The sequence below is a fragment of the Neomonachus schauinslandi genome, chromosome 14 (assembly GCF_002201575.2).
Source record: "Neomonachus schauinslandi chromosome 14, ASM220157v2, whole genome shotgun sequence".
Classification (NCBI taxonomy): domain Eukaryota; kingdom Metazoa; phylum Chordata; class Mammalia; order Carnivora; family Phocidae; genus Neomonachus; species Neomonachus schauinslandi.
Genome location: NC_058416.1, coordinates 64,581,541 through 64,593,917, shown reverse-complemented (window position 1 = coordinate 64,593,917; position 12,377 = coordinate 64,581,541). Strand labels below are relative to the sequence as shown.

Sequence of the window (12,377 nt, the reverse complement as noted above, 5' to 3'; positions counted from 1 at the left end):
GTGTGAGTGAGCTGTGTGTGTATGTGAGGTGTGTTTGCATGTGTGTGTGTGTGAGAAAGGTGCGTTTGTGTGTGTGACTGTGTGTGTGTATTTCCTGGCTCTGGCGAGAGGGCCTGGCGGCAGCAGCACCTTACAAGAGTGAGCACACCAGCACCCAGATCTTGGTTTGCAAATATCTCTCTGCACTGGAAGGAACAAGGATTCCTTGGAGAAATGATTCCGGGTCTGGACTTTCTTGCTGATGGACACGTGTCAGAAGGACTCCGAGCCAGCTCGAAGGGGGTCCCGTTGGCCAATCTGGGATGGTTTGAGCACAAAAATAAATAATATCAAGTGTAGATGACAACCCACTGAGTAATAGAGGAACACGTTAAGTCCAAACTGATGGAAACAGAGGGAACAGAAGGAGAGGGAAACGTCCATTCTTCCTGTAGGATAGCATCTCGTAAATGGAGGAGCTGGTGGGCTTGGGAGTCCCCTGCCAGTGGCTGGGAAGGCCTAGTGGTCAGGTGGGCAGCATCTCTGTGTGCCAAGGCCGAGCCGTTTGAGGGTTAGGGTACAGTCTGACCACCTGGGGTCTGATGTCTCTTAAAGGTATTTTGCTTTTAACTTGGCAGTATCGAGTGAACACACTTTTTCACAATGCCGCAGGTCAGCTCCTATCTGCCCTCCCTTTGGGTGCGGTGTGCCAGACATTTGTCACAGTCTGCAGTACATCTTGGGAGCCTGACACCCTGATTGTTTTCTTAAAGTATACACACTAAAGTTTGCTCTTTGTGCGGTGGTTCTGTGGGCTTGATGATGTCCACCATCACGTCAGTGCTGCCCCAGGGCCACACAGGGCAGTCAGCACCCTGCAGAGCCTCTGTGCTACCCCCTGTAGGCGGCGACCCCAGTCCTCCCCATGCCATCATGCCGCCTCCGGAATGTCCCACCAGGGGAATCATGCCATTGGTGGCCTTTTGGCTCTGGCTTCCCTCGCTTAGCAGAACGCATCTGATATTCCTGCGGCTTGTAGCATGCGTCCCAGTTTGTCCCTCTCTACTGCTGAGTGGAACTCTGTGGTGCAGATGCACAACGGCTGGTTCCCCAGCTTGCTGCTGAAGAGTCGCGTCCAGTTTGGTTTGGGCGGTTAGGAACAGAGCTGCTGTAAACATTTGTGTACGGGCTTTTGTGTGAATATAGGTTTTAAATTCACTTGGGAAAATGTGTGAGGGTGGGATTGCTGGGCTGTCACAGTTAAATCACAGAGGGAAGGAGGAGGGTGAGCTCACACTTTGGCAGCATGGGGAGTGGCAGGAGGAGCACCGGAGGCTGGTCATGGGGCATGTGTCGCAAAGCTCCCTGGAACCTGGTTGACGTTGCCCCCTTGGGATAGCCCATGAATGTGTCAGGCATCAGGCATCTTGGATGCAAAGCCCTTCCTTGGCTGAGGTGTGCCAGCCAGGTAAGCAATACCATCTGGGTCCCTCTCTGGACAGTGTCCCCTGCCTTCCTTCGGTGTCAGGCTGGCCCAGCCGGCACACCAGCATTTGTCCAGGTGGGACACCCAGTCTGCTCACCTGGGAGGCTCACGGCCTGTCTCCTCTTGGTTTGGCAGTCAGGGCCGGGACCTGAAGCTGCGCCTATGGGACCTGGCAGAGGGCAGAAATGCCATCGTGGACTCTGTGCCCCTGGAGAGCATGGGCTTCTGCAGGAGCTCCGTCCTAGCCGGGGGTCAGGAGCGCTGGATGCTGGCCATGCCAGGGAGAGGTAATGACGAGGTGAGTGCCAGCCCGCGTGGTGCCTGGTTCCACGAGCTGCTTGCACTTGGTTCCCCTAGATAGGCATGCTCATCCTAAGCACCTGTTACAGGAACGCTGTGCCCACCACAGGAGCCCCACAGAGTGCCGGATTGCAACTCCAGGGGCCTTGGTCTGGCCACCTGTGGGATGCCTGGTGGCGAGAGTCAGGAAGGAAGGCCCCAGCACCCAGTACTGCATGGCATGAGGAGTGCAGGGGGAGAGACTGCCTGGAGAGGTCCTCTGAGGACTTAGGAGCAGGCATGCATGGAGGGAAGTCCCGGGCAGGCCAGCAGGAGGTGGTGGGAGAGAAATCAAGGCCTTGTGGAAGTCTGGGCAGCAGGGGCAGCCTTTTGGGGAGCTGAACTGGGTTCTGGCATGAGAGGCCTCAGTCAGACCTGGGATGCTGGGGCTAAAGGCTGCCACTGGGGTAGTAAGCGCAGAAAAGAGGGGGCAGGTGGGCGTGATGGAGCCTCGGAGGTGATCGTCAGATGGAGCTCAGGCCAGAGTGGCCAGCAGTGGTTGGTGACGGGGATCTGGTCAGGCTGGACAGCGTGTCCACACCCCCAGAGGCAGAAGAGGCAGAGTCCACCAAGGGAAGTGGTGCCCAGGACATGGGAACCGGTGGTGGGAAGCAAGGGTGGAGGGTAAGGTAGAGGGTGACAGTGTGGCAGGAGGGGCCGGCGCTTGGGGAGCTGAAGGGAAATTGAAGAAGAAACCCAGGAGCAGCGATTGGACAGGCCCAGTGAGTGCGGGAGCATAGCTGCTCAGGGTCTGGGCCGAGTTGGGGGGGGTGGGCAGGGGCTCTGAGCGTGGGGCAGGGAGGGCTGGGGGCACACACATGCAGGGAGAGCGAGCCTCCTGGCTGCCACCCACGCCCACGGCTCCCCGTGTTCCCTGCTGGCCCCAAGAGGCTGTGCAGCAGGCGGCGCTGGGCAAGGACACGGGGCCCCGTGTGCACAGCGAGGTTTGGCCCCTACCCAAGAAGACTCGTTTGTCTTAAAGCAGATTCATTCATAAATAATGAGAGAGGAACAGGCATTTATTTGTTCATGATTGCGTTTAAATCACCAATTAGGAGCTACATACGCTTTTCTTGCCAATTTGCCAAAAACCTGTTAGAAGTTTTATTAATGTGAAAAGAGAGGGGTGTGCTTCCTCCCGGACAGCCGGGGCCAGGCAGCGCCAAGCCTTGCCCCTGCGCTGCCCGCCACGGAGCCTGGCCCTTCCTACGGACGTGGGGGTGCCGTGTGCGGCCCTCCCCTTCTCGGCCACTCCAGGCCTTCCTGGCTCCCCTGGGGCCTGGCCCCGGACACCCCCATGTGCCGCTCGAGGTGTTCCGAACTGCCTTGCTGGCTCCCTATCCACCAGTGCAGGCGCCATCTGTGTTTTTCAGGAGCAGCCAGTCCGAGGACCTGGGATATCCTGGGAAAATGGTGGTTTTCCATGTTCCCACCTGGAATCTGCCTGGACTGAATCTGCTTGGAAAAGCATCACTGGCCTGTGCCCAGACAATGCCCGGGGAGGACATGCTCCCACCCCGCTTGGCCATCTGGGTGGCCACACTTGCCCAAACCAAACATTTTACCTTCTGGAAACAGAGGTTGCAATTGAATGCCAGATGGAAAGCACACTGGTGTCTGTAGGAGGCTCCGAGCACAGGCATCCAGGGCCTTGCCAGAGCCCAGAGCTCTTCCTCGGACCCACAGCGGCCCCTGGGCTTGCCCTGGTCCTCAGGCCCTGGGTTCCCCGCTCTCCTGCACCCAGGATGTGGCTGTGGGTGCCACCACTCACACTTCCTCCCACAGTGTCTTGCTCAGGCTTCAGGCTGTCCTGGTTTTCTCCCTCTCCTTCCCGAGCTGCCTTGCAAGGTGACTCACCCCTACCTGATCCCCTTGCCTTCACCCTCCTCCTCACTCACACCACCAGAGGGATCTTCCTGGGCCCACAGATTGGGAGAGGCCATTCCTCACTGTACCCGTGCGCCCTTGTGCCAGGCCATCCAGGGTGTGGGCCTGTGCACACTGTGTCCAGTGACGTCTGTTTCTTCTGGTATCCCTCCCGCCACCAGTGCATGCAAGCAGTCAGGGTGGCTTCTCCCCCCAGCCCCCCAACCACCCAGTCAACATCTTTTTTTTTTATATCTTAAGTTTTTATATTAAAAAAATTTTTTTGAATGTTTTAGCAGGGGGAGGGGCAGAAGAGAGAGAGAATCTTTATTTTTATTTTTGAATTTAATTTTTTAAAAAGATTTTATTTATTTATTTGAGAGAGAGAGAGAGAGCACAAGTCGTGGGCAGAGGCAGAGGCGGAGGGAGAAGCAGACACCCCGCTGAGCAGGGAGCCCGATTCGGGGCTCCATCCCAGGACCCCGAGATCATGACCCGAGCCGAAGGCAGACGCCTAATCGACTGAGCCACCCAGGCGCCCCTATTTTTAAAATTTTTTTTAAAGATTTTATTTATTCATTTGACAGAAAGAGAGCACAAGCAAGGGGAGCAGAGGCAGAGGGAGAAGCAGGCTCCCCGCTGAGCCCGATGTAGGACTCGATCTCAGGACCCTGGGATCATGACCTGAGCCAGAGGCAGATGCTTAACTGCTCTGAGAGAATCTTAAGAGAGGAGCATTTCTTTTCTGTTCTGTGGGGCGTCTGGCGTCTGGGGTGAGCGTGCCCTGGCTGGGGCTCACAGGCTTCCCATAGTGTCTACAGCCGATTCTCAAGCAATAAGCCTGAAACTGAGCCACTGTGCCAAGGACACAAGGGCTCCGAAAGCCCCCTCCCCTTCTCCTGGATTTTCCCCTTACTTCTGGGCCATTCTTAGGTACCACTGTGTCTTGATTGTCACATGACTTTTCTTGCATTTCTTTTTATTTCGCTAGAGCTTCTCCTTGAGCATTTTTGCTGTTCCAGGGGCTCCTTCTTCTAGCAGCCTCTTATTTCATGACAGTAATAACTGCTCACGTCACTGAGGGTCTTTTCTGTCTCCTTTGTGGGCAGTGGGGGCTGCAGTGGCTGGCATGGACACTGATCCTGCAGGCCCAGCAGACAGTCGGGGGGCCTGTCTGCATATGCTTACATATGTGCGTGCTGGTTTGTGGGAATGTGTACGTACTCTGCAGTGAGCCCCTCCCCTACAATACTGTGTGGGCCTCTGGTGAGAGCCCTGTCCAGAAGGGCCTCACAGTCTCAGCCTGTGGGGGTGCCGCCCCCACGCAGGCCCGCAGCTGAGAGGACCAGGCCGTGACACTGGCTTTCTACCCTGCCTGCCATGTGCCCTCAGACGGACCCAGCGTGCAGGTAGCAGATCTGGGACTCCCACTCAGGACTTAATCTCAGGCCTTGGGCCGGTTCTCCCACGTGGGGTAGTTAAGAGCAGCCCAGCTCAGACCCACATGCCTTCAGTTCACTGGGCGGCAGACAGCACCTATCTCCTCTGCACCTCAGACTTCCTCTGCAAACCGGAGGATGCCCTCTTGTTGGCCAGGGATGATGTGTGGCTCCACAATGGCTGCACATTGTGTGACATTATCAGTACAGCCCCTCTCGCCCATATCAAAGGGCGCCAAGGGCTTGTTGAGCCTCCCCCTCATGGAGCGGTAGAGCTGCTTCACACGGAATCCCCTCCACCTCCAAGCACCACAGGAGGGGGCGCCCTTGTCCCTGCCCAGTGGATGAGGGAGATGAGGCAGTAGGGATGCAGATGGCTGGGGGCCCAGTTTCTGGTCTGCAGTGCTCTGGTGCCCGAGCCTGCTCCTTGTGGCTGCAGCTGTCCCCTGCAGATGGCGTGGGCCAGAGCTGGGCCCAGCTCGGGTAGACAGGCCTGACTGTGACCTGGCGGTGTGGACCAGAAAGGCACATCTTCCAGTCCGGGCTCAGGAGGGCCTGCACCTGAATTCAGGTGACACAAAACACTGTGGGGTGCTGGGACCAGTCAGGCCCCAAACAGAGTTCCGCTTGGGTGCATACCATGTTCATTTCCTAGGCTTGCTGGTGGTCCCCAGGGGTTCCCTGTGCAATTCTTTTTTTTTTTTTTTAAAGATTATTTATTTATTTGTTTGTCAGAGAGAGCACAGGCAGAGGGAGAGGGAGAAGCAGGCTCTCCGCTGGACAAGGAGCCCGACGCGGGGCTGCATCCCAGGACCCTGGGATCATGACCTGAGCCGATGGCAGACGCTTAATCGATGGAGCCTCGCAGGGCCCCCCACCCCCACCCCCCATGCACTTCTGTAAACCATTTGATGCACCTGAGATAGTTCAGAGTTGTTCACATGAAAGCCCACATCAGGAAAGAGGAGGCAGAGATCAGGAGGATGGACAAACTGAGTCTGTGCCAAGCCAACCTCCTGCTCAGTGAAGAGGTAAAATCAGGAGGGGCCAGAGGCGGCTGCCAGCCAGGTGGTGATGCTGGTTAGAGGGACATGCCGGTCACTCAGTAATGACATGTGAGTTTCACAACGCCCAGCAGCGCCTGAGCCCACGAGCCTGTGCGGCCTAATTAGGAGGCTCAGCTCCCAGGTTCCTCCGGGGAGCAGACAGAAACTCGCAGCAGCCTTGGCTAATCACCTTAAAAGTCTCTTGTTTGTATAGCACAGGCTCGACTTGGCGCCGGCCCAAATAAACTTGTTTTCTTACTGTCAGGTTCAGATTCTGGAGATGCCATCCAAGACGTCAGTGTGCACCCTGAAGCCGGAGGCAGATGCCAAGCCGGGCATGCCCATGTGCCTGGAGCTGTGGCAGGTAAGGCCCAGCGCACGCCAACCACGCCCTGCCGGCCACGCCTTCTGGGCTGTGAATCATGCCCCATTCAGGATTTGATTTTTCGTCAAATCAAAGGACAATTAGCCCCCTGGGAGTCCATGTGCACGCTGCCTTCCGCAGCCTCGGTGTCCCCGCCGGCTCCCACTGCTGTCCTACAAACTGCCTGGGGCAGGCCTGGCTTATGCTGTCCCCTGCATGGCGTCCCCCTGCCCGTGCAGTGAGGAGGGACAGCTGGGTCAGCGGAGGGCTGCGAACTCTGCTCCCTCTCTGCACATCGGCGTGCGGCCCTGCACAGGGCTAGGAGGGAAATGCTGACACCCTGCAAGCCAGCCTGGCCCCTGCTTTGCTTGGGATTACTTTCTGTTACTTCTTTGCCTCAGAGGCAGGAGTGGGCTTAACATGCTGACTTTCCCTACGGCCACACTTGGCGTTTCTTTCTTTCTTTCTTTTTTTTTAAAAGATTTTACTTATTTATTTGACAGAGAGAGACACAGCGAGAGAGGGAACACAAGCAGGGGGAGTGGAAGAGGGAGAAGCAGACCTTCCGCAGAGCAGGGAGCCTGATGGAGGGCTTGATCCCAGGACTCTGGGATCATGACCTGAGCCGAAGGCAGATGCTTAACGACTGAGCCACCCAGGCGCCCCTGGCATTTCTGATTCATAGCCATTTCCTTCTTTCTTGTCTATTCTTTCTGATTAGAGAGGGTCAGAAGACATCTCCTGGGGCTGGCAGCTGAAGCCTGGGACCAGGGAGTGGGCCACACACCTGAGTCCTGGCAGGATGGGTTTCGGCTCCAAGGCCAAGTGTGAGGCCTTGGGAGGGATCCTCCTGGGCCCACCCACTTGCCTCTACTAGAAGCCCCATCCCTCCTCAAGGCACAGTCTCCTCCCAGCCACAGGGAACAGCACTGGCTCAAAGCATACGCTTCTGCTTCTCAGGGCTGCTAGTGTTTAGGGCAACAAAGCAAATGGTCTGGTGTGTTCACTTGGAAAGAACCGCAGGCAGCATCTTAGCCGTGGCGGAGACCGTGGTGGACAGGTCATTGACCAGTGCCTTCCCTGGGGAGCGCTGCTTATAGGCCGTTTTCCCAGCACTGTTCAGTTCACCAGCACCTTCTGGCAGCTACTCTGAGCCTGCCTGAGATCAGGAGGAGGTGATCCTGCTTCTTGCCACACTGCTTGTTTGAACTCTTTACAAGATGGGCTTGGGCACTTTAGAGATGTCTATGGGGCCAACAGGACCCACAGGGCCGGGCACCCCCAGAGACCTTGCCCCACACTTTTTGTCCCTCCAGGGACCTGAGCCTTCTTGCCATTGGTTTCCCCCTATGCAATTTCTTAACTGAGAACCTTCCAATTGGAATTTGTTTCCAGTTGGAAATCTCTTATAAGCTGATTGTGTGGCGTCCTGCTGCTGCCCACGGGGAGCTGAGTGGGCGGGGGCTCTAAGAGAGCCGCCTGAATGACAGTGCTCCTGGCACCTGCAGGTCTGTGGCGGGGAACAGCCTGAGGCCGGGACGCCTGGGGCTGAGGCGTGGCGCTCACACTCCCGGGCAGGGCATCCCGGCTGCATCCGCTCCCACTCTGCTCCCTGGAAACACTGTCGTTGCGTAATCATGTAAAAATTCCAGCAGAAAAATGTGTAGAAATGGGATGTACAAACTTGTTAAGGTAATTAATATAGTTGACAGAAGGACAAATCAAGTTTTTGTTAGTTGATACAGATCCAACGCAAAGCCTTCTGTTAAAAAAGAGTCAACATTAATTTGAAATGTCCTTTTTTTCTCTCCAAACCTGAAGGTCCAGGTTGTAGTTTATTAATTTGAGTGTGGCAGAGGGGCCTGACGTGGTATTTCTCACTGAAACATTCAGATGTATTCTTTTTTCATCTTTTTTTAGAAGATTTTATTTAGGGCGCCTGGGTGGCTCAGTTGGTTAAGCGACTGCCTTCGGCTCGGGTCATGGTCCCAGAGTCCTGGGATCAAGTCCCACGTCGGGCTCCCGGTTCAGCGGGGAGCCTGCTTCTCCCTCTGACCCTCTCTCCTCTCATGCTGTTTTTTTCTCTCTCTCTCTCTCAAATAAATAAATAAATAATATCTTAAAAAAAAAAGGCTTGGTTTAAAAAAAAAAGATTTTATTTATTTGAGAGAGGGAGAGAGAGGGAGAGAACATGAACAGGGGGAGGGGCAGAGGGAGAAGGAGAAGCAGAGTCCGTGCTGAGCAGGGAGCCTGACGATATGGGGCTCAATCCCGGGACTCTGGGATCATGACTTGAGCCAAAGGCAGATGCTTAACTGCCTGAGCCACCCAGGCGCCCCATATTCTTTTTTATGTATTTATGTATTTATGTATTTATTTATTTATTTTTTTAAATATATATTTTTTTAAGATTTTATTTATTTATCAGAGAGAGAGAGAGACAGAGGCAGGCAGAGGGAGAAGCAGGCTCCTTGCTGAGCAAGGAGCCCGATGTGGGACTTGATCCCAGGACCCTGGGATCATGACTTGAGCCAAAGGCAGACGCTTAACTGACTGAGCCACCCAGGCGTCCCTTTTTTTTAGATTTTTAAAAAAACAGAGCGTGCGCACACAAGTGGTGGGGAGGGGCAGAGGGAGGAGAGGAGAAAGTAGACTCCCCGCTTAGCGCCACACCAAGGGGATCGACCTCAGGACTCAAGGATGAAGACCTGAGCTGAAGGCAGGCAGACTGAGCCACCCAAGCACCCCATATTCTTGTTTTGCTCTTCAAAGTGGCTGACTTGCATTGTTAGGATGATTATCACATAAAAGGTCAGGAATATCGATCACAGCAGCCCTAAGAACGGGCTTTCAGACCCTAGGCCTAGGGTCCCCTCTAGTGAGCTGGGAGCTCCTCCCAAAGGACTGGTCCCAGGAGGTGCTGTAGGCGGGACCTGCCTGCTGGGGTCCCTCCCAGTCAGCATGCCCAGAGACAGGAGAAGACACAAAGCGAGTCCCTGTGGCAACTTCAGGTCCTCACCCCATGGAGATCAGCCTGTTACCAAAGGCCTGAGGCCATAAGACCACTGTTCTGCCTGTGCCGCATGTTACTGGGGGCCACAGGGGCCCTGCAGCACAGATGGGGAGCAGCAACCATCAGGGCTGCAGCTCAGCACTTGGTCACCCTTGGCAACAGTGAGGTGGGCCCCTGCAGGTCAGTCTGGCTCCTGATCTGGCCACCCTGTGGCACTTTGATAGGTGGGTGAGTAGCATGCAGCCCCTGAACGAGCCGAGATGCTCAGAACCCAGAGACCACAGGCATGATGCAGACTTGGGCTACAGAGACAGACCAAAACCAATGTGTTGGCCCTGGGAGGAGCCCCAGATGTGGGAGGAATGTGCCCAGGGAATGGGAGAAGAGCAGGGCCCTGGGGGCAGGGGGTCGGGGAGAGGCTGGGCAGAGGCAGGGTGGATGGCAAGCAGGTGACAAGACAGATCACTGCCCTGAAGGGAAGAGACCCAAGTGGGCCCCAGGTGAGTTCCTCAGAGCTGACCTCTAAGGTGGGGCCCAGCAGGTCTGGCCTAGGGGGTTGGCCTGGTCAGCCGACAGACAGAGCATTGGGCTGTTCTCACCTGGCTCTCACCTTTCCAGCAGAGTCCAGATACGGCTGCTCAAAGGGGAGGCCCCTTCTGGAGAGGCACAGCTGCCTGAGAGGAGGTATCCGAGCAGAGGGCCTGACCACTTCTTAAAGCAGTCTGTACGTGTCTGGAGAAAAGTCATATAAATAATTTTATACCGCACAAATAGTTTCCAATTGGGTGACTTGAAAGATACCAAAATGGAGCTCTTCCCCATTACAAAACTATAGAGAAAGCATACCAACAGTGATGGCTTCGCACAGGAGACCAGACGGAGGCAGTGGCCACGCTCAGCTGCTCGCAGCCTTGGCCCCTCCACGGCAGGCATCAGCAGGAGCTGTGCACACACAGGGTTCATGGTCACAGGGCCCATATCCTGACTGCTTGCCCAGTCGGGCCCTCGGAAGTGGGGGGGTGGGGGCAGTCAGCCTGCAAGAGGCCCCAGGGAGGGGCACAGGCTGCCAGAGGCTAAGTGAAGCTAAGGAGCCTTTCTTTGTATGAACATCTATTACCATCAGAAAAGGCGTAGAAGGGGCACCTGGGTGGCTCAGTCGTTAAGTGTCTGCCTTCGGCTCAGGTCATGATCCCAGGGTCCTGGGATGGAGTCCCACATCGGGCTCCCTGCTCGGCAGGAAGCCTGCTTCTCCCTCTCCCCCTACCCTGCTTGTGTTCCTGCTCTCACTATCTCTCTCTCTGTCAAATAAATAAATTAAAAAAAAAAAAAAGAAAAGGTGTAGAAGCCGTTTCCGGGGATGTGCAGGAGGCGTCTTCCAGGCTAGCTCTGGCCTGGGAGGATTCCCTGGGCTGTGGGTAGGTCTTGGTGACTGTGTCCTCCCCATCATCTGGCCCACCATCTCCTTCTGATCAAAGAGCTGGTCTGCATCAGGCTCCCCCTGGCTCCCTTCACTAACCAGGGCCCCGGTGACACCACACCCTAAAGCCTCTGTTTCCCCTTCTGATGCACAGAGAGAGCCCTGCTTCCGTGTGTGGAGGATGTAGTATCCACTTATTAGATACATGACCTGCTGCTTTCTGGCTAAACCCGGTCACCTTGCTTAGCTGAGCAAAGGTTCTTTCTGGGCGCTCTTGAATATTGTGGAGAGGCACTCTGTGTGATGTGTACAGCATCTGGACCTGGAGCCCCTCTGGGCAGATGGAAGCACCCACACAGCTCATAACAGGAGCTCCAGCAGGTGGGCGAGGAGGGCCTCCATGATGCTGTCAGTCCCTGTCAGCCCACGACCAGTGAGGCCCAGGCACCCTGCTCAGTGCCAGCCTTGCCGCCAGCAGGGGACTGTTCTGGGAGTTGCCGGTGACCCAAGAGGCAGCCTCGATGACCAGCCTCCCCCTCCCCACCCCCCGCCGCCAGGATGCATTCTTACCATTGACCATCCAGAGGCTGGGGGCCAGGCCCAGAGTTCCCCGAGGCTCAGCTGAGCTCCTGGCTCTTGGAAAATTCACTGGGGAGGGGATGTGCTCAGTTATTTCTGACACTTGAGTGACACCAACCCCAGGCAGCTCAGCAGGAAATTCAGAGGCGAGTGAAGAGCAAAAGGCATCTGCTGGCGTGTGCTTTGCCCCAGAAGCAACCTGGGTCCCTGTCTTGGAGCCTGGGCACCAAGCATGGGGCTGCCGCTCTCAGTGCTGGGGTGACACGGAATCCCGCTGTGCTCCCCTGGAGTGGTTGCCGAGGCTAGATAAACGAGGAGTCTGTCCCGGGTGCGGAGCCCTCTGACCCGCATCCTCATTCATCACAATAACTCAGGGCCGGCAGAGCTCGGCTCACACCAGTCAGCGCCCTGGCGACTCACCAGGCCTGGGGGGGTGGGGGGCTTCCGCGGCGACGTTGACAAAGCACAGAAAGTTCATTTTTCATGGAGATGGAGCTCGCGATTTCCTTTGGCTGGCAGTTCTAGACAGGTGACCGGCCTCACGAAGGGGTGGCCGCAAGTCTCAGCCTGCAGAAAGGAGGCAGGAAGAAGCAGCAGCGCCCGGCCGGGCTGGTGAGCAGCGGCATGGCAGTGTGAGGCGGGGGGCTGCACAGGGCGACCTCGGGCTCCGTGGCCTCCAGTCTCAGTCCTCGGAGCGCCCCCAACACTGGCCCGTGCCAGCCCGGTGCCACTGGCGTCCGCTATCGGGGGGCACGCAGAGCCTCTGAACTGTTAACTGCCATGCGGGAAGCACGGGGAATAGCTCCCTGGCTGGGCCACCCCCACTCCCACCCCAGCGGGAGAGGCCGC

At 56.3% G+C, this 12,377-nt stretch overlaps 1 protein-coding gene across 2 annotated transcripts in view; it reads left to right on the top strand.

Moving 5' to 3' along the window:
• The window catches only part of GNB1L (G protein subunit beta 1 like), a 58,027-nt gene that overhangs the window by 29,401 nt on the left and 16,249 nt on the right, over positions 1-12,377 (top strand). For both annotated transcript variants that reach the window (XM_044920913.1, XM_021690850.1), the window contains exons 4-5: positions 1,601-1,763; positions 6,421-6,519. In XM_044920913.1, coding sequence (XP_044776848.1) covers positions 1,601-1,763; positions 6,421-6,519 — 262 coding nt within the window. The remainder of the gene's footprint in view (positions 1-1,600; positions 1,764-6,420; positions 6,520-12,377) is intronic.